Source organism: Solenopsis invicta, chromosome 1, assembly GCF_016802725.1.
Source record: "Solenopsis invicta isolate M01_SB chromosome 1, UNIL_Sinv_3.0, whole genome shotgun sequence".
In the NCBI taxonomy this organism is placed as follows: domain Eukaryota; kingdom Metazoa; phylum Arthropoda; class Insecta; order Hymenoptera; family Formicidae; genus Solenopsis; species Solenopsis invicta.
The window spans coordinates 19604426-19627022 of record NC_052664.1 but is presented as its reverse complement, the minus strand read 5'-3'; the positions used below and the strand labels follow the sequence as shown (position 1 = coordinate 19627022).

The following is a 22597-nucleotide window of genomic DNA, read 5'->3' as shown; positions in this document are numbered from 1 at the left end:
TTGTTTTATTCCAATGGCAGTGTGCATATTCATACCAGATGAAAAGGTCAACTCGAAATCTTCATTAGTTATTAATGATTACGTTCGTACAGTTAAGCATGTATATGAGAAATTTACTTAAGCCTAATTGAATACCGATGATGCGCAACCGTGAACATATTAATACGCGATAAAACAATTAATGAAGAATGATACGCTATGCAATGACTAGGTATGAGATAATAATAAGCAAACGTATTTTTTTTATTTTCCAATGTGTATTTATACATGATTAAAAGCAGAATTTGTTATTCTACAAGTTTGAAACAGTGGCTGCATTTGCGAAAATTGTCAGTTTGATTTCGAGTTGAACTTGAAACGCTCGCCGATTCGTCAGGAGCGCGTTGTCTACCCGTGAAATTTCGCGCTCCACTCTTCTAGTGTCTCATCTTAGGATCTTGGTTATCCAATACTCTTCCTCCGTCGCCGCCGTTCATCACTCGCCTCTCATTCATCACGTATTGCCTTTCTATCTCTCTTTGTCTCTATCTCTCTCTTTTTTTATTCATTCAAGATTTATCTTGCGCTGCAGGGAGTAAAGAAATTTTGTTTCGCGTTCAGCTGCCGTATATGGAGGAACTCACGTTAGTTTATCTGGAAAAGGAGGGCGACGAGCCCAATGACAATCTTAGTAAGTCGTAGCCGAGAGCAAATGTGTGAACCGTAGGTGTGAACGCGACGCGTGCACACACAAAAAGCCGATTTGTTCCTATTAGGAGACTAACGCGGACGATCGTAACCCTGTCGACGGGCGATTATCCCGAAAAGAAATATTCGTGAGGGTGAATAACTAAATAATGTTGTTTGCAATCCCTGTATCAGCTAACGATTCTTGATGTCGATCTTCCGATCTCCCATTAACGCTTTCGTCGTAACGCAAATTGGACGCGGGGATCAAGGTCGTAGAATTCATTTAAACGCGCTGTCACGATTATACAAGATAGATGTAATTTATTAATGGGGGAAAGATAACGTCTCGACGTTCTCGTCGTGTATTTTCATTATATTATCGATTTTACATTACCTTGCGACGTGCAACGTCGCGAGTTAAACGTAACGTGCCCGTCGGTCTCTCTCTCTAAAACTTTTCACCAAATTTATTTCCCGACGATAAAAGTCGCAATCGAGATCGAAGAGCAATCGCGAGTACAATACACCGGTTTAAGGAACCAATCGAGAAACGTCTGTCTCCTTTGACAACCGTTAATTTTCTCCAGGCTCCTCTTCGCGCTAAATTACTGACGGGACGCGCTTCGTGCTAATGTCACGATGTGTTTTCTCTTCTTTTCCTCCTCCTTCGGCCCGTAGACATTAACAGCAGCAGAACGCAATTAGGGCGCTCAGATAGACGAAGAAATCGCATCGCTTCTTCTCGTCGCGCCGGAAACGCGCGGCGGCGGCGGCGGCGGCGGGCGGCGGGTGCTCCTCTTCCTCGCGGCCGCGCGAAAATTCCGGACCACGTATTCGATTATCGCGATTGAAAGCCGGGAAGAAGCGACGTGGCCGCATTAATATCGAGTTCGTAACATGTGTTAGCAGCGTGCGATATTGATTACGAATGGAGACCCCGAACTTCCCTCTATGTCTGTCTCTGTCTCTGTTTTTCTCTTTTCCTTTGTCTTTGCCAAGTATACTGGTTTTTATAGTCGCTATACATACTAACATCACTTGTGCACCCTCAACGTTCCTGGATTCGCTTAAATTTTCTAGTTATTAAAAGGTATAGCTTTGTCTCCCGCTTTCGTTTTCGCTCAAAACGCTGAGAGCATGTTCGTGACTCGTCCGATGAGAGAAATGTGTACTTGTCCGAAACTTCAATGGAGCCAAGAAGCCGGGATCCGCTTGAGACAGTTGAGAAGAATCGATCTATCGAATCATCAGCCAGAGAGATTGTTTCAAGTGGTTCCCCGATGAACGCATATCGCTCTGTGTGTAACATTGTCTCGCGTCCTTTTCGTGGAAGCGTCAATTAATCAATGACATCAACGGGGACCGTCGTCGGAGAGCCTATCTTTCGGAAACGGGGTCGGAAGAAGGTCCGCTCGGGTGTCGTATTTGTCCTCTTCTTGGATGAGAGTGTTGTAGCTTTTTTCTGTTTTTCTGCTGTCTGAGTGGGCGGATTTGCGCGCTGTCGAAGGTTCCATGGAGATCGTAATGATCGCTTGTAACACGTCAAGACGACGAAGCCCCTCTTTCGAGTCTTTAGGGGCGCGTCGCGGAATCGTCCATATATATTCGATTAAACGATTGCAGGCAGCGAAGAGACCGTGCTCTCGTACGAGGCCGTGCAGCAGTTGACGATACAGTATACGCGTCCCGTGATCGTACTCGGACCGCTCAAGGACCGCATCAACGATGATCTCATCTCCGAGTTCCCTGATAAATTCGGCAGCTGTGTTCCACGTGAGTTATACCGATAATTGTTAACGTCTTTAAACAGCGTCCTTCCTACGGCGCTATATATCGATCTTCGCCTATTTGCCTGCAGACACAACTAGGAGTAGAAGAGAATACGAAGTGGACGGACGTGATTATCACTTCGTGGCGTCGAGGGAGCAGATGGAGAGGGACATACAGAATCACTTGTTCATAGAGGCCGGACAATATAACGACAATCTTTACGGAACATCCGTTGCGTCTGTGCGAGAAGTGGCCGAAAAGGTACGTATAATTTCATAGTAACACTGCAGAATCGAGTTCTCGGACTTTAAAGACTGTCTAATGAGGGTATGACCGGCACAACTTCAAAATTATTTATTATATTGAAAAATGAGAAAAATAGGCGTTACTAAATTGGCACGACATTTTTATATTAGTAAATCGTCTACATTCGTCTGGCATGTGTTTTCTACTAAATTAATAGTATTGTTAAAATAATAAATCTTTACATAAAATGAATCTGTCGAACCAATAGTTCCAATTTCCATATTTTTTTTCGCAGAAAGCGCTTTAGTTTTCTATAGAATTCGTTTTGTACGACGTTTTTAGTTTTTTCAGGTGTATGCAGAGAAACACGGTTTTGAATCGTTTTGCATACGCGGCATACATTGAATTTGTCTTTTTTTCTCAAAGGTCGAACAGTAAATGATCTTTTATTTAAAACTCGTTGTTGAGAGAAAATCTCGATATTTGTTCTACCATTGGAATTTTCCGTCCAACATTTTCCAAATAAAAATTATGCCGCTCACACTTTTAGACAAACTTCACATTATACTATATCTCGATGAAGAATTGCAAAAAAATATTTGTAATTGTTGTTTTGTAGGGCAAGCACTGTATTCTTGATGTGAGTGGGAATGCTATCAAGAGGTTACAAGTAGCACAACTTTATCCTATTGCCATCTTTATCAAGCCGAAATCGGTGGAATCTGTCATGTGAGTTTAATGATCATCGATCTTTAGTACAAAAAGATTTCGTTATTGTCTCTTTTGCTAAATTTTACACTCGTAATTTTACAGGGAGATGAACAAGAGGATGACCGAAGAACAAGCAAAGAAGACGTACGAACGTGCTCTCAAGATGGAGCAAGAATTTGGTGAATACTTTACTGGTAGGTCTCATTTACATTTAAAAGACTCTATCAAATTCGATAAATATAATTCATTATAATATTATTCTCTATTGAATTTTGACTTTTAAAATGCTCATAACATTCTGAGCAACGTAATGCATCTTATTGAAATTCATGCAAAGTAAATTAAGATTTAAAAAAATCATGAAAGAAATCGTATTTGAATGCAATTTAAATATTCTCGTCGCATAATTAAATCGATATACTTTGTTCGCAGCCGTCGTTCAAGGAGACACTCCCGAGGAGATCTACGTAAAGGTGAAGGAGGTCATCTCTGAGCAATCAGGACCGAATATTTGGGTTCCCTGCAGGGATCAGCAGCTGTGACGTCCTGCCCCCTATGCTCAGCACGGGCCCAACGCCTGGACTCTGCCACCGAGGCGACAAGCTTAATTATTCACGATAAATACGATTAAGTAACGCTCTAACACCTCCTTTCCTGATCCCTCCTTCCCGTATCCCATATCCATGTAGCACAAAATTCCTACTTAAGACACGTAACGCGACGTAAGATGCCGCAAAGAATTTAAGCCGAAAGAATACTTAAACGATGGGGCACACGATATCACCGGCCATTTCCCCGTGGAGAATTGATAAAGTCAGTCGGGACGCGTGATTTATTCTCCTCTAAGTTCAAAATCTAATGGAAGATTGTCGAAGGAAAACCGAGGAGAGTTGGGCACATTCGCGCGTGCTCATCGTGTTGAATGTTATCGTGACTTATGTCTCTGATAAAAAAGAAAAAAAAAGCCGGAGAGGAATTCGTAACTTTTATCGCATGATCGTTGATTATTCGTGTGTGTGATCGTCCCTAATTTTATTAATTAACCTCACGAGAGAATTTAGAGGCGTTGTACAATTGTTCGAAAAGATTAGATTGGCATACGCCGAAACCGAGTTGGCGCGGGCAACTCGGAAGAGTTCTCTCAAACTCAACCGAGCTATCAGCTGCGAAATGCGAACGCTTTCTCGCTCAGACTCGGGCGCGGTATTTTTTAATGTACTTAAGCGCAATTAGCGCGCCGGGAACGTCGAGCGAATTCGACGAACTCGACGGAAAAGGGGGAACCGCGGGTAGGAGAAAAAACCGTAGGCCCAGCGACGTTGTGTATGTGTTAATGAAAACCTCACAGGATTAAAAGAAACAGTAAAAAAGAAAAAGCAGAAAAAAAGAGAAAAGAAACCTCACAGGACAAATCTTTAGATGCTAGATACACATAACGATATATAATGTTTTGTACAGCTAGATGATTAAGCCAGTAATTGGGTTATGTGCAACATTATATTTGTGGAATGGGCAATGCGAGGAGAAAAAGAAAAGAAAGTGAGAAAGAGAGAGAGAGAGAAAGCAAAAAAAAAACACTATTGTAATTTAAATATCACTACTAAATTATTACTATTAGTAGATATTATTGTAAATACATATTACATACTCGCGTGTATCAAGACGAAGGAGCGTAGTAAGCGAAGATAAGGAATAAAGAAGAAGATATATAAAGGAAGGAAGAAAGGTCTGGCAAGGCTTTTCTTTCATGAGCGTCTCAGCTACATGATGTCACTTAGCATCGTGATGAGATATGGAATTTTCACGCCGATCAGTCACGCTCCCGTAGAAAGCTTCAGCGCGAGCGTAGGTGTATGCCGCTCCTTCGTATTTTAAGATATAGTTCTTGACACCGAATCAGCAGCCGTCGCTGATCGAACGTGAGGTTTAGCTTGCACGAGATTTTCAGCATAACCGGCTGAAGAAGAGAAAAAGAAAAAAGTTACGCTCGATGAAGTACTTACCACGGGGGAGTCGCGAAAGGTGCAAACGGACAAAACTGCAGCGGTTCGAAAAAAAAAGAAGCCAATCGAGTTTCGTCGTTCGAATACTGAGAACTGAATTTCGCTGAAACTATAAGCGGAGATTCTTCATTCAATGAACTCGCATCTAGAATGCGGCTTTCAAATTCCTCGCTTGGTCTTCACTCGTTCATCGGCCTGTGAGCTCGCGATCGCGTGCCACTACGCACGATGCTTTGTCCGCTTGCTCCTTCCGTTTCCATAGCACTAATCATGCGCGAGAAGGTACGATAATTGATTCTCCCAGTGGAACGCGAGCGGGAAGTCGAATTGTTGCGAACACGAGGTGTCATAACGGTAATTTAATTGTAATATAGCCGCATTATTGTCGTGATATGGATACGCGTGATGCGAGTGGCGATCACGAGAGACAATGGCGATGATGATGATGATGATGATGATAATGATGATGATGATGATGATAATGATGTTGACGACAATGATGATAACGACAATGATGATGTAGCCAACGTGAGCGGGCGCGACACAAGCGACGGTCATTTCTGTCGCCTGGAATAGAGCCGAACGTTTCCTTTTCCTTATTTCCGTAGTAACGTATACTCGCGGGGAACGATAATATCGCGCGGATACACGCTTTCGGACTATTTTTTTCCTACCGCGAGTCCTAGATTATTATTAAGCGCGATTATCATGCGAGATAGAACGAGGTACGAAGCGACGAGCTTCGGCTTGTGCCTGAAGGACAGAAGGCCTGGCTTCGCCGAGTTGAAAGATGTCTGTCTCGATGTAAAAGACCGTATATAAAGAGAATAATTACCGCAGACACCTATTATACACCTCTATAGTCTATTTAATAATATTACTTATTAAATTGTCAATCTCATGTTCACCTTGTTTCATCGTTTTTAAATAGTTAATAAACGTTTTACCAATTTTACTACCGTAGTTTATGTATCCCCTTCATACTTTTTTATATTTTCATAGAAGATATTGTGAACATATATATTAACAACGGTAAAAATAAAAAAAGTACTCTAATGTTTACAGAATCATTGTGTTAAATGATTAAAAGAATAACTTTCATATTTATATGTGTAAATGATGACGATATACTTGATATAACGTGTCTTTAAAAACAATTTTATAAGTTTAATTATCATTTCTATCGTTACATTATGAAGCTTTGGAAATCTAATTTAAAAAATATGTAGAAAAAATTGACATAATACTTTTACATTTTGTAGTTTTCAGCATTTTAACGATTTAAATGATTGGGGGTTGGTGGACAGGAATAAAAGTTTCAGTAAAAATACTTGTTTTTATTACATCGATCGGATAACTCATTATTGTTATATTAGCGAAAAAAAATCACAAATATGTTTTTCTTCATTTAGAAAGTTATTCGTCGGGTCCATCGTGACTCGCTTGTAACGACTACGGCAATGACAATAATAACGATTTCCTCTTTACACGAATCACAGTACGACTCTAATTTGTTCATCAGCTTCAACGTTGTTTCGAACTAAATCTCTGAAATAAAATATATTTGTATATATATATATTTATTTATATTTATATATTTGTTCATATCTTTTATATATATAGATATACACATATATATGTATATTATATTCATATATATACATATATATAATATGTATATATTTATATATATTTATATAATATAACTTCTGTTTTTTTTCTTTATCCGCATTAAAGCAGCAGCATTAACACATTTAGAAGTTTTTTTTGAATATATAAATACAAGGGGGGCAATAGAAGGGAGAGGCGTTATGTGAATGTTACACGACTAAGAAAATGTACATCCATCATTTAACTACTATGTATATATGGTACAATAAAAAAGCGCGTAGAGTCATAGAGAATAATAATGATAGAGTAGCAGCAGCAGCAGTAGTGATAATAGTAGCTATAGTCACGGTAGTGATAGTAGCAGTAATAATATAGTAGTAAATATTTCTAGTAGTCGCAACGTGACATATGTACATATTTAGTAGATCTTATGTCTTACAACGTGACTATCTCGAGGTCGGTTAATGCTTTATATTATACATAAATAGTATACGCTAATATAAACAAGTACCGCGGTCTATTTATACTTTAACTACTTAAGAATAAAAGATATACAGTACAATACATACAATACGTACACCACGGTTTCTTATTTGTCAGACAGAAAAGTAACTCTTGCACAATTCGCTCCCCTTTATCTTTATTACGTTTTTCCTCACTGAAAATATGTCGGTATATACAATCAGTATAATGTAACCGCATCCCATTCTCTCGATATAGTCAACTAAATAAAAATTATAAGGAGTCGCCCGAATGCACGTCGTCGTGTAAACACACGACGTATCGCATCGTATATTAACATTAATTAATATCACTCAATTAATTAGATATTAATTAATTATCCCTTGTAACGGGAGTATCTTTTTTCTTCAACTAGCTACTGTACACACATACGCACTGATACGCGTCGCTTGCACAAACACATGCAGTGACATACGCATCTGCAATTGGTACACCGTCAAGTTATTTTCAAGAATACGTGGATTTTTCCCTGAGACTGATTATAACGATTGAAACCTCTGTGCTGCACATAGCGCCAAAATAAACGCATATTACGGCATCCTAAGCATTCTAAGCGAAACCGAACTATTCCGCGAACTATTCTTTTTTTTCTCTCGTCTCGCTTTGCAACATTCCTACGCACACGCTAAATATTTCCGTTTGTCCGAAAAGCAATACAGTAACATCACGAGACGATAAGTACAATCAATATCATCCTTCTCGAATTGATTCTTAAAATAATTTCTTATCTGTATAAAATTTGCATTCCTAAATTGCTTCGATTAAATACGGCATCGTTTTGGTGATCGATACTGGCTGATTTATCTCTTTTTTATTCCAGAATTCTGTATATCGAGATAATTACAAAATCAAAATGTTATCGTTTTTATTATTAACTATTTTTACCAATTTGAGCTTTTCTCTGATTTACTATATTTTATTATAATACAAGTGTATCTCTGTGTTTTACAAAGAATTCTGTTTCATTTTAGAGATTTTGTTAGCAAGTATCTCGGGTCGCCAATACGACGCGTTAACATTGTCTTGACATGATCACACAAAAACAGGAATAATTTGAACATAAAATGTAAAAAAAGAAAAACGGATATATTATTGCACAGTGAGCGTTTTTAAACGGCGTTTTTAACCGCTTTACAGTTCTTTGAAATAATTGTCTACCTTCTTTACATTCCGGAAATAGTTATGATCATATACTTAGACCATCAACGAAACAAAAACATTTATTCCGTGAATTGCACTTGCCACATTACAATTGAGCCATTGACATTTGCTGAGTCTATCTTTTGTTCGAATTAAAATTAATTACTACATTGGAAGCTGTATAAAAACGAAAAGCTTCTCGTATAAATTAAAAAATTATTTTTTTGTATATATGTATACATATACAAATATACACAATATACGCATGTATATACATATACACATATATAGCTGTATATTTAGTTACATATATTAAAAATAGCAAAATATTAAAAATAGACAACAGATATGCACCTTTATATGTATGACGGTGTGTCCTCAATGGGCCAAATATTATTCTGAACTCAGTGAATTGAAATTCAACTTATCTAACTTTTCAAGCACCTATTCGCAATGGTCAATTAACACATTTCATAAATATAACTCGCACGGTATAATATACACCTTCTCTAACATAAGAAAAAACAAAGACTAAGCTGTGGTAACATTATCATTCATGATAGCAATTTCAATTATGTTACGCTCTCTTAACGACGATTCTCGTTTTCCAACGACGCGTTCTGTAGTAGTAGCTCAAAGAGGAAAAATTAACATTAATGCACATGGGCGCGCGTTCCAATTCCATTGAATTTCGGAATGAAGTCCCTTATAAACAGAGAAACTTCTTGAAGCCACGTACAAGATAAAAATATATCTGGTATGATCAGCTACGTTTTCTCGCACTCTTAAGATAATTATTATTACTCTCTATTTACGTTTTATTATTTTTATTATTACTATTCCGAGACTTGGTTCGACGATTGAAAGAAACTTACTGTCAACGACTTTTCATTTTCTCGACGTAGTAATCGTTCAAACAACATGTCTCCCTCTTTTCATTCGCCTAAAAGCGTTACGTTAACGAACTTCTGATTATTTACTCAGTCCTTAAGAGAATTAATAAAATATCCTCGTTCTATGGGTATATATTACGTATATATCCCAATTAAATACTGTTATATAATGTCACAGGTAGCTGTTTTTCCACTTTTAGCTGCGCATTAGTACATAGTTTTGCTTAAAACATTTGTACAGCTATGTGCTTCAAAGTTAGTTTAATTGCGCGTTACGCTCCCGGCAAAATATCGGTATTATTACCGACTTTATTTCGATTGACAAATTCATCAGTTAAATGAAGGAACGGAACCGATTATGTGCGTATTTCTTATCACTTTAGACAAGCTCCATTTTGTTATATTCTGCACTATAAGAAATCGAGAGGAGAAAATCAATCATTAGTGTCGAGCAGTTCGATTTATCTTCAGAGCATAAGATAAATCGAGAAGTCAGTCTTTGGACACACGTAAAAGCACCGATCTTCATTGTTGTGTCAATCAGTCTTTCTTCGGGGACGAGCTTTCCAGACAAACCGGACTTGCATAAGTCATTTAGGATTCTTACCACATGTGTGTGCAGGAACCTATTCCTCTTATTTCTTAACGCATTGTCAAATAGTTACCAAAATGATCTGCTCTTATAACATTATTCACTTTTCAGCGTTAACTCTTAAATCGTTATAATTTTTATAATTATATTGATATAATTATAAAGTCATTATATTAAGATAAATCATTGGCTACAGAGTGAATCGCTTAGTCTGTCATATTTTTGTTACGAGTATCTTGTCGTTTTCTTCCTTGTTGACGCTCGCGTTTCATAGTAGATTTGCTTTCAACTTTCTTCTGATGTTCCTTGGTCGGAATCGAAGTCGATGGTTTTGATGTCTGGGGAGATGATCGCCCCAGAGACGCCTCTTGTCACCTAAGACTAATCAACACTTTCTCCACGTTCAGCAGGGACTTCACCTTGTCGTTGTACTTGATAAGTGCAACCTTGGAGCCACGCACATTGATTTTTTCGCCGCCGCTCAGGTGACAGCAGCGAGTCTGCTCCAGGAAATCAGGCAGTTTTAGCTCACGCATGACATCGCGATGTGCAATCGCAGGTGGCCCAGAATGTGCTTTTGGATTAATTTGGCGAAGAAGAGCGTCGCGACTTTTTATCCTCAAACTCGTCATAAGATCTTGAAGCAACACCCACTTATCGGGATCGTTATTCAGAGTGAAGAGAACAGGCAGGTTGATGTCGCTTACTTCCATTTCAATATCATCTAACTCAGTTGATTCAGGATTGTCTAACGGAACATCATCGAACGGATTGTAGCCCGTCTCTTCTGGATCTGAAAACAAATCCATAATTAATTCTCTAATTAAAACTATTCATCTAGGATATATATATGCGATATTTATTAAACTTTGAAGAATTCTAAATAAGGACTATGACTGCCAACTATGACATACCTAAAATAGAAGATGGACCGGCGAATGACCATGGTACAGTGGTACGACCTTGGATGTCTGCCAGATGCTGTTCTAGAATGGAATTAGCCTCGGTGTCAACAGCTAGCATCAAAGGCGTTTGTCCGGAATAAGTAGCCAACAATGGATCAGCACCATAAGACAAGAGCAATCGCACAAGCTCCGTAGCACCATTCTCCGCCGCTTCATGAAGTGGCCTGATAATGCGAGAGTATATATCATTCTCTATTAATTTATTACGATCAATCCATAACTGCTTAACATTCGTCAAGTTATTCGTCTATCTGATACAAGAAGAACAGATATTGCACAAGATATTTTATGATGATATTACCTGATACCACCATTAGCGCTCTCGCTAACATTCGCTCCGTAAGCCAGCAAAAGTTTCGCGATCTCCAGATGACCCTTCGAACATGCCTCATGAAGTGGTGTGTATCCCGCGTTGTCTTTGGGACTTGGCGCGCTATTGAGCTTTTCCAGACAATAAGCAGTCACGTCCTGCGGCGATAGAAACAATATTAGATCGCAATTCGTGCGAATTGCTGGTTCTCTGCCGCATGACGTAGCAATATGATCGTTATTTTACCGTGTAACCGAGACGAGCAGCACGATGTAATATGGTTTCTCCGACGCCTTTCTTGATAACCCATGTCCTAATCTCAGACTGAATATCGGCTACACACTCCGGACTTGGTTTGTTAGTTTGGCTTTGCTGTAAAATGGAATATTATGTTTCAAAATAGTATTAAAGAAAACATAACATTATACAAAAACCTTCAAGTGTGACGATTGCATCTTTTCTTTTGCAAACATAAAGACAGCAATAGAAAAATAAAAGAATTCGTGGTATTAAATGCTCAATGCGACGAAACGGGTATATATCAGCACGCGTGTAATTAGGCCAGTTAAAAAAAAACGTATTCACAACTTTGATGCTCGAAACGAGAACAATGCCCGAAACAAATTGATAGCAGGTAACTTCTCAACTCGGCCTTAAATGATTGTTATATATTCAATTTTCCTTTCGAGAAATGCAAGCTAATAAATTTAAAACCTACAAAACGCGATGGGTTACTTTGCGTACAAATTAATTAGCTGACGAGGCACATAAATGAGAAAGACACACTCTAAATGAAAGATGATTTCTCAGAGATACGTTTTGAGAATGATTCGACTTAGAATAATGGTGGTGAGTGAACGCGTGTGTCTTTCTGATAACGAGACAATAAAGACTTATCGAACCGCGTAATAATATGCATTTAATTCGCCGTCATACGCAAAATCCTCCGTCTAGACAAGTAAATGAATATAAAAAAAATATATATAGAAATCTAATATGTACATACTCTCTTTCTTTCTTTTGGTAACGCCTCATCTTTTTTTAGCGGTTTCTTCTTTTTACGGATGTAATCAAATCCAGAACGGAATTTCCGTCGACCAGGTCGAAGCTTCAACTTCTTTTTGTTACGACTTTCTAAATCATTTTTGTCATCCTCCATCTCGTTATTTTCCTCCTCTCTGGGATCGTTTGTCTCTTCCTGCTCTATCTCAGTTTTGATACGATGTAGTTTCTTATTAGCAAGCGACTTAAGTAGATCCTTTCGCCTCTCGGCAGTTAATAGACGACGTTTTGAATTCTCAATCGCCTTATGACTTCGTAGTATACCAGCGTTTCTCAAACGAGACACCACTTTTTGCTTCAACGTTCGTACCTTTCCCAATGTGTTTTCCGGCGTTTCGTTTTGTGAATCATCGTCTTGCGACGTGTCATCGTGATTCTGCATTGGTGGAGCTGACGCAGGCCTATCCTCGCCGAACACTTCACGAATAGTTGTCTCCTTTTTCAAAACTTTCGTCTCCGTTCTCGTTCTGCTCTTCAATACTAAAGTGGAGAATTCGTTAGGCAACGAGTGATTGTTCTTAAACGCATCACGGAAATTGTTGACTGTCTCTTTACGGAAACCGAGGAGGACGGAGTTGGTAACTTTAATCGGATTTCTATTATTCTTCAGTGCAATCTTGTTTTTAGAACCTTTTGAAGTCTCAGATGATAGAAGTGGTGTGAGACCCGGTGTTGGTAAAAGTTCCGGTTCATTGCTACTCTTATTAACGTTAACATTTTTATTATTTTTCAGATTCTGTTTCTTTTTCGAATCTTTCTGACCACTACCACTTCCAACTTTCTGCGCGAGAACATCGACGATAGAATTATTCTCCGATCGGAAATGTTTCATCATGGCTTTCGGCGGGCAGGAAACTGTTGTCGACGAAGTCGCCTCCTCATCATCAATCTTACTGCCGAGCCCCATAATGCTGAAGCTGTAATTGGACTCCATGTCGCTGTCTCTCTTATTACGGCTGAGACACATGTCGGAACTGTCCATCGAGACGGACAATGCCGGTGAGCCGGGATCTAAATCAGGCAACGATGTAGACAGTCGATGAAAGCGCGATGGTTTTGACACTGTTATCAACCTGGGTGGCATTCTCAGTGATTTTTTATATACATAAACCTCCTCCTCCCAACCGGGTCTGAAATCACTACCGTCACCGAATAATGGTTTCAGTTTCGTTTTTTGAGATGTTCCACCTTTAGGAGGCGATAATTTGGATTCCTTCTCCGTCTTTGCCTTTTGAGGAGTAGCGTCCCTCGAACGAAGCTTCATACCTTCGGATACGTTAACTATAGATCGTTTTCTAGCGCGAAGTCTGTCAGCCACTGAGGAACCATGGCCGAACTCTGTACTGGCATCACTGTCTTCGCTCGAGGATTCGCTACCACTAGAAGATTCAAGCTTGATTCTACCACCGCGACGAATACGTCTTCTTCGACATATCACTTCCTCATCACAGTCACTATCTTCCTTCTTCACTTCCTGCTTTTTTCTTTTAATTAACGGCACTTCATCTGAATCATCACTCGAGTGTTTGTCATCCTCTTTCAGCCCAGGCTCCGTCTTGATCTTGATATCCTTGAAGATCAAATTTTTATCTTCTGTTGTAGCCGGATCCGGTATTTCCTTTTTGATATCTTCAGGCTTAATTCGAGTATGAGATGCATTGGTATCTGATTCCTTATCGCTATCATTAACTGCATTTTCAACTTTCGATGTTGTAATACTGCTTACTTTTTTCTTACGTCCTCGTTTCTTTACGGCATCACCCACGCGTAATTGCTCCATAAATTTATCACAGGTGTTATTCCAGAATGAATCAATATCGTTGATTTTATCGTTTTCCTACAAATGAGAAATACATTTGTAAAATAGAATTACAAGTAAATAGAAACATAGTAACAAAAACATTTCATAAGTAATAAGTAATTTAACAGTATTTAAAACTTTTAAAAGTAAAGAGAAAAAAAATTTTTTAATATATTTTACAATATTACAGTAATAAAAACAAAGTATTTAATAAAAAAAAAAAAACGCATAGAAATCGTATACATATTGTATTATAAATACTATCTTTTTCATTTATGCTTATAATATATTGTATATATAAAGATATATGACTTCTCTTTCTCTCTTTACATATACAAAAGTTTAAAATACTATTAAATAATAATGTTTGATAAAAATGTAAAAATATTTATTTTTTACAAATGTTTATTTAAAATGTATCTTAATATAAGTAGTAGATATATATGTAGATACTATATAAATCTTGAGTATATAGGATAGAAAGTATTAATTAATTCAAAATCGTTCATTAAATTTATAATACATAAATCAGAAATTGATGCGGCATACAATATATTAATATCTATTTTGTCACACGCTCTATGATATTAAAGAAAACTCATAGAAGAGAAAGAATGAAATCAAGTATCGTTAACTAAAAATTTCTGTCTTTATATTTCAGTTACATTGAATAATTTGTTTGTATTTTTCTTTGTCTTAAATTTCTTTTTATCCATTCTAACACAATATGTTACCTTTAGTTCTATCTTCACGAGATCCGTCGAGGATGCCATGTTCATACATACAGCATCATTGAGAGGTATCGGAGGTTGCACTTTGGACAACTGTTTCCTGTCTCTTCTCATTTCTTCTAAGGTTTGTCGCTCAAGAACTGGCATCTCGCCTTCGGAATCGCTCTCCCGAAAGTCGAACACCGACGTTTCGGAGGAGCTTCTGCATCCACTCGCTCTAGCCGGGACCACGGACGCAACTGTAACGGCGACGGGTACAGTCGCCGCTACCGGCAGATTGTCCTCATCGGTTCTTGAAAACAAGCGTCTTCTGGGTGGCAAACAGACAGTTTTCTCACGCGTTAATTTCGGTGGGCTACCTGCAGATGAGCCAGACTGTGGCGTCGATGTCGAAGCCGCACTATCGATCTCTGTGTAATATAAAAATTATGTGAAGATTTCGAAGATTATATTTACATACAGCTTGATTATCACAAAATAAACAAAACGATTATCGCGTATTAAACTATGATCGAATTGGGACGGATCGAATCACCAAAGTTATCACTAATAATATCTGTTTATATATTATCACTGACATTTAACGTTTTTTGTGCAAGCTAAATTACCTCTGGGCGTCGACGACGCATCCTGAGAAGGTACAAAAGGTGCTTTTGTTGTAAATTGGCCAGTTCCGACCTAAATAAAAAGCATAAATTATAAAATCAGTATAATTAGCGCAATTATGCAAATTAGAATTAGACAAAGACAACGTACTTGTTTCAATTCCGCTTTCGTCCTGATCTTCGCAGCTAAGATAGCAGCAAGGCCGTCGTCCTTGTCACGATGGATTTGGTTCTCGCTTTCCCTTGCGCCACGTGGTCCCGCGAGGGAAGCTTCCTTGCCAGGAAGCGTGGCGGATGCATTCACTCTCGAGGCGTACATGCTGCGTGGCACTTCCTGAGTGATCGAGTCTACTGCTCGTGGAACGTGGAACTTGTAATGCGGCGGCGTGTTGCTGTTACGCTCGAGCAAACTCGCCGCCGTGAATGGTGACAGATTGTGCCTGCCGATGCTCTTAGGCTCAACTGGCGCGACGACCTGAGGGAATTTCACGGAAATTATCAGAAACGTCTAATAGACGTCGAGTGTCTAGAGATCAGACAGAAATAGATAGAAACAATTAAGTGTATTAAAGTGTCGCATTTTTAGTTAGAATTTACGCTACATCTATAACCGATCCGGTTTTATGTGCTAAGATCAGTGATAAATTATTGACAACGAAAGGAAGTGATAAAAGAATCTAAACTTAATATATCCTTAAATCGGAATTTAGATTCTTCCTTAAGTTACTGCAGAAGAAAACTGTAATTTCTCACCTTATTCTGGAAGCTTTGTTGGTTGTGATTGACTAAGATAGGCTGCTGGCTGTTGAGTTGCTCATCCCTCTGTTGCTTGTTCTCCAGGCTGTTTCTCAGCAAGCTGAGCACTCTCTTATCGGCGCCGGTATTGCTAGGTGGATCCACCGGTTGACCACCAGATATCCCACTCGGAGGACACGTCGTCTTTTGAACTGATTGGCGATAATTCGGGTAGGTCAATTGCGTACCGCTTAGTTGTTGCGGTAACGAATGTACACTCGCGGATTTCGAGATCACCGGATGATTATACGACGACGGCGAGCTGCGTACGATTTTGGACTCCGGATAAGTCCTTTTATCACAGTATACCGATTGATATCTGGACGATTCCGGCACCGAATAACCACCATTGTCGGTTCTCTGATCGTGGGCGCCGGATGTCGCCAGAGCTCCGTTCGGCAGGGGAACTGACAAACTCATTTCTTGCCGCTTCTGCTGTTCGCTTAGCACACCCGCAGTTGACAACTTCGGCTCGACAATTTGCTTTTCGGTACTCGGTACTCGCCAAGCGACTCTAGCCTGTTTGCTAGGACTTCCCATGCCATAAATTGACTCTCCGGTTCTTTTGAACGGCATCCGTTCGCGTTGAGAAAATTGTTGATCGAACTTAGCCCTATTGTCCGCTAAATAGTGCTTGCTCGAGTCGGCTGGGTAATCCTGTGTGGGCAACGTGGGTGGACCTAACCGTGGAGATGGATCCATCATCGGGTGATACTTGGAGAATCTTGAGGACATCGAATCATTCGTCTGAAGGTATGATGAAGACGCAGACGTTGACGACGAAGACGACGATGGTATCGTCAGGCCATCGTACAGTTGCGACGTGGGCAGTGGACGTTTCTTGAACGTGGACATATGAGGCAGTGGAGAGGTGTTCGTGTGATGAGACGAGAGCGGTTGCGCAGGTGGAACATAAAGCTGCTGCGTAGTGCTTCTGCGAAGAGGATTCTCGTGATGCGACTGATGACGTAGTGGCGCCGAAGTAAAATCTGGTAGAAAGTCGACCTTAGGCGCGCACACCGTTTGAGGCGTCGATGTCCGAACGCAAGTCACAGGCATGGAATTCCTTGCACTGTTACTCGAAGGCCTATGGTCGTACGACGACGGGTATGACGGTTGTACTGGTGCCGATTGATGCACGATAGCTGGAGGTGGCATCGGCCTATTCACATTGTTTCTAGATGTACTCAGGCTCGAACTACTGACATGCTTGTCCGTACCGATAGTTTCGAGATCATCCTGCGCGGTAGAATCAGCCGACGTCTTAACAGTCTTCACAGACAAGTCCAAAGGAGATTCCCTCTTTCGAACTGCATTGCTTGGTGACGGAGAACTCGCCATAGTGGTGGCCGAGGTTGTTTGACTTCCACCGGTTGACGCTGGGTTCTGATAAGGATATTCTTTGTAGGCGTAGCTCTCGGTCGTCATTCGTGTCGATGGCTGATGGTGATGATAGGACGATCCCGCTGACCGATCCGGCTCGTCGGAAGACTGATACATGTGGACCGCTGGAACGGAAGACCTTGCGCTACTTGAACCATGACTGATAGTGGTCACTGTGGTACTGCTAGTGGAGTTGTTAGCATGACTGGGCGCCATCGTGGTGGCATATGACGATGATGGATAGCCTTGTTGGCCACTGTATCGTGAACCATACGTCACAGTGGTTGTCCTACCGTTCACCGGTATCGCGTGATTCATAGCCGAGACCGGAGTCATTGGATACTCGGCGAGCCTCTGAGGAGGCATTGTTATAGACGAAGGCGTCGGCGGCATCACGACGGGCGGGACTTTGCTGGTTGCGTTCGTCGGATGCATTCGTTGTCGTGCTATCGTTTGTGCCGATTTCGGCATTGGTTCTCGCCTGTTGGAATGATAGGACGAGAGGGCGGCGATAGGCGGCAAATTATGCGTGTTGCTACTCCTCTGCACGGGCGACCGATGCGTACCGTAGGATGTCGCCGTAACGTCAATCGTGCCTCTCTTTGTGGCGTCCGCGCCATTGTATGTTGCGTGCTTGCTGGCATTTTGCTGATAGCTACCTAGACTGTTGCTACCGGGGGTGTTCGGGTACACCGTCTGCGGTGGCACCAACATCTGCTGCATGCCGTAAGATTGACTATGAGACCGACTTGGCTGGGCATAATAGCTACTCCCCTGAGACTCCGGTTGCGGACTCTTCTGGAAGGAATGGTACGAAGACTGGGACGGTGGCGGCGGTGCGTAAGGCAACCCCATCGCCGCGTCACGAACCGCCGCCACGTAATTCGTTTGATAGTGTTGCGAGGTGGCCGGTGGCAGATTGTACGAATGTGGTGTCGACCTTGACGAAGCCGACGGCTGCTGTTGTTGCTGTTGCGGTGGCGGCGGCGGAGGAGGCGGCGGGTAGGTTGGCGAGTGAGGTTGGAAGCTGTTGTGCGGCGAGGGTGTATGATGAGGAGACGGAGAGGCGTGTGGGTTGTGCAGGCTGGACACGTGAGGCGACTGACGCTGTGGCGACGGAGTCGCGTGATGTGGCGATGGAGTGGCATGACGCGGCGACGGTTCGTGATGCGGCGATGGCGTCGTTCCGGCGTGGTATCCACTAGGAGGTGGTGGCATCTGCTGCTGTTGCTGCTGCTGCGAATGGTTCGCCATAGCAGCGGAGGACGACGACGATGGGACGCCATGCGGTGGTAGTGACATTACGCGGCCTCCATACGAGGAACCGTGCGAATGTGGCGACGCAATTATACGACTAGGATGCTGCTGCTGCGACGGTTGCTGATGATGTTGCTGCTGCTGTTGCTGGTGCTGATGATAGTGCACCGAAGTGGTAGCGGACGGCAGATGCGGTGAAGGAATGTGACCCGGAAGATTCTGTGACTGCGATTGCGAAGGAATGTGATTGGAGGAGGAGCTTCCTGGTCCAGGCTGACGCGGGCTGACCGCCTGCGACGATGAGGAACAGGCGGCGGTGGAAGAGTGCAATCCGTCCGACCTGTCGCTGATGCTCGAAGCGGAAGCGGCCAGACGATGGGTCTGCTGCTGATACTGACTCGTGGAACGGTAACTCTGAGAGGATGAAGAAGAGCCGGATCCGTACATCGATCCGCCGAGAGAACTCTGAGCAAGTGGCATATTGCTACCGTAAGTACCGGATATTCGTTGCTGTTCCGGCGGACAATGCCCTTGAGTAATAACGTTGGACGATGTCGTATTATTCTGTTCCACTGGCGTCGATCTCGTGCTCGGTTGCTGAACCATGTTCGAAGGCTGCGCTACGTTGGCGGACTGATAGATGGAATTCTGCGAATACGGAGCTGGTGCGCATTTTGTGATGTCTGGATGATGATAACGTGGATAGTACTGAGTTCTTTGCGCGACGATCGGCTGCGACTGCCTGTCATTATTAACAGTCTGATAAGTTGAGGCGGAGTGCGACGAGGAAGAGGCGAGCATCTCCGCCGCACTGAAGGACGTCCTGCTGACATTATTGAGTTGCTGGTACACCGGTCCGGGGGAATGTGGGGGTTGAGGCGGTTGCATTTGATGCAGATGTGACGAGTTCGACGTCGAGAGCTGTGATTGGTGATGATGATTGTGATCGCTAGAAGAGGTGGTCGACGACGATGAGGACGATGACGTCGGCGGCGGTCTCTGCGAAAAATTCGACGATGATGCGGCAACAGAAGAAGAGGATTGATGATAATTCGAGGGTTGCATCTCGGTTAAAGTGACAGTGCCCGAGGAAGAGGAACTAGGCTCCATGGCGGAGCTTTCGTCGCCTGGCCTCGTATCCGGAACTTCGACCCTGGTCGGCTGCGGCGCATATGGCTCCACGTGTGGATTCCAGAAACTAGATGTGGTAGCCGCATTGCTACTTTCCACAGACGACGAAGGCCTGACGTCGGCAGAATAACGATTCGACTCCTGGACATTATTACTACTATTACTGTTGCTGCTGTTGCTACTGTTGCTGCTATTGGCGGAAGTCGAGATTGACTGAGTTGATTGAGTCGGCTGCGACGGTGCGTCATGATCGTGCGTCGTCACCGACGTAGACGAGGCGGGATTCGTGGTGGACGTCGAGTGGAGATCCACCGACGTGGCCGCGCCACCACCTGTACTCGGTACGGGCAGTCCCTGGAAGTACTGGCGAGCCCCCTCTAACACGTTCGTGAAGCTCACATCCATGTCACGCCAACTGCTAATCTGCAACGATAAAGTAATTTCGGATTGAAAATTCGATCGAATTAGCCTTGTCACGTATAATGTATATATAATCCTGATTATATAATACTGTCTATATAATCATGTATATGCTACAAAATAAAAATATATTTAATTTTATTGAACTTACATTGCCTAATCAGTTCGAGAGGCAAGCATGTCTCGTCGCATAAAAAACAATCGTGATGTGACGATATTCATAAAGTATTTTGATCAAGTTTAAAAATTGATAAGACGAAATTAATTGTATCATTCTTGTTTCGTAATAGGAAATCATTGTCAAAATAGATGGTACAGAAACAAAGGCATCTACGCAGAATTATGTGCGTTTATTCGAATTATTCATGAGTCATTTCGATTAAGGTTGATTAGGCTTGTAACATTAATAATGCCATATTCACTCTATTCAAAGATCATGCCAGAATTGAGGATCAGAAACAAAGTCGTCATTCACATTGAATCATTGAGAAGACTCGTCGACCATGGCAGATTTAGGGTCAGGGTTATAAGATCATGGAGTTCTTCGAAGATCGTAGAGTTTTTGAACTCGAAGGGATACTTCTCCTTGGGGATTACCGAAATGTTCACACGATGCTGCCGTCGACCAGGAGAACGGTCGGTAAGGGAGGAGAAACGAGGCCGAGGCATTAATCTTCATTGTCTTGTATTTGTCTGTTACAAGAGGCAGACGTACTCTCCATCCGCCTCCTTCGTCCTCGAGCAACTTCGATCTCACATTATTAATCTCGCGATAGATAGGATCTTACGGTAACCTGTCGAGGAAGCAAAGCTGGCAAGAGAGATCTATCGGACTATTCGACGACAACTATGAATACGCGCGTGCGAATGCGTCTCCGACGAATTTAGAGATTGATAGAAACGAGGAACGGCAACGTAATCGCGTATCGTCAATCAGCTGAAAATTAGCTATTTTCTGCGCACGAACAAGTTTGCATGTAACAGGACGATGATGCATAATAATTTGCCGTAATATGTAGCGTAGGCGGTCGCTATTATCGAGCACGAAAAAAAGTCTTTAACGCATTCCCGCTTTTGCCGTGACCGATAATCGCTTTTTGTCTGGGAAAAAGGGAACGACTTTCGAGAGAGGCTGGGCTGTATCGCGTTTAGTAGTAGTTCCGACAGGAGTTTCGGTTATCATAATAGAACCACGGAACTGCGCGCCGTTATTACCATCACCATCACCGCGAGGCAAATAGCCTCTTCAGCGATCGGTGAGACGTCGAAGACCCCCGTCGTCCTCCACTCGAGGAGTCAGCCGCCTGTAATATAGATCGCTATCGATCCGAGTCGGTCGATAGGAGGAGGGAGAGAGAGAGAGAGAGAGAGAGAGAGAGAGAGAGAGAGAGAGAGAGAGAGAAAGACGACGGATAGCGTGGGTGTGTGTGTGAGTGTGTGCTCGGTGTCGATGTACGCGAGCTCGTTCGCGTCGTGGCTCATTGAGACGTGGAAAAAGGGGCGCAGAAGTTAGATATCGGAAAGCTGTAAACGTATATAACGTGGGAAGCCGTACGTACTGAGACACGCGCCAACACCACCGTAACTTCCACCATCGCGCTCGAAATAACCGATGACGGGGTGAGACAGCGCAGCACGAATAATCGCGAATATCGGGATGCAAGATCAGATTCCACTCGAGTATCGCTTAACCGTAACACTCGAAGCAACGCACAATCGTAATCTCGCTTGTACAATCGTTATCACAAATCATTGGCTGATAAAAAATTACAGAGTCATTCATAAGTTTCAATGAGGACTCCCGAAGGTACGAAAAAGATGAATTACTAACTCTTTTGTGTACGTAAACAACTTTGTTAGTACAGTCAATCTTTAATTATTTTTATTTTTTTTTGTGTCTTTCGTGTCATAATATCGCAATAAGCGTCTCGTGTAATTCAAGTTTCTGCAAAGTTAGCATTTTTACGTATAGACGCACAA

General features: G+C 41.9%; 2 protein-coding genes across 14 annotated transcripts in view; one reads left to right on the top strand and one right to left on the bottom strand.

Moving 5' to 3' along the window:
- The window catches only part of LOC105201229 (disks large 1 tumor suppressor protein), a 393240-nt gene extending 386886 nt beyond the window's left edge, over positions 1–6354 (top strand). For 10 of the 12 annotated variants that reach the window (XM_026132842.2, XM_026132836.2, XM_026132840.2 and 7 more), the window contains 5 exons: positions 2293–2442; positions 2528–2700; positions 3305–3414; positions 3499–3590; positions 3829–6354. In XM_026132842.2, coding sequence (XP_025988627.2) covers positions 2293–2442; positions 2528–2700; positions 3305–3414; positions 3499–3590; positions 3829–3938 — 635 coding nt within the window. In that variant the 3' untranslated portion in view covers positions 3939–6354. The other 2 variants (XM_039451483.1, XM_039451486.1) reach the window with 1 other exon arrangement.
- A 361-nt stretch (positions 6355–6715) lies between these two features.
- Positions 6716–22597, bottom strand: part of LOC105201123 (mucin-12) — a 101536-nt gene continuing 85654 nt past the window's right edge. For both annotated transcript variants that reach the window (XM_026132832.2, XM_026132831.2), the window contains 9 exons: positions 16385–20620; positions 15783–16106; positions 15635–15704; positions 15030–15436; positions 12439–14331; positions 11679–11804; positions 11424–11590; positions 11072–11286; positions 6716–10950 (listed from right to left, as the gene is read on the bottom strand). In XM_026132832.2, coding sequence (XP_025988617.1) covers positions 10529–10950; positions 11072–11286; positions 11424–11590; positions 11679–11804; positions 12439–14331; positions 15030–15436; positions 15635–15704; positions 15783–16106; positions 16385–20602 — 7842 coding nt within the window. In that variant the 5' untranslated portion in view covers positions 20603–20620 and the 3' untranslated portion in view covers positions 6716–10528. The remainder of the gene's footprint in view (positions 10951–11071; positions 11287–11423; positions 11591–11678; positions 11805–12438; positions 14332–15029; positions 15437–15634; positions 15705–15782; positions 16107–16384; positions 20621–22597) is intronic.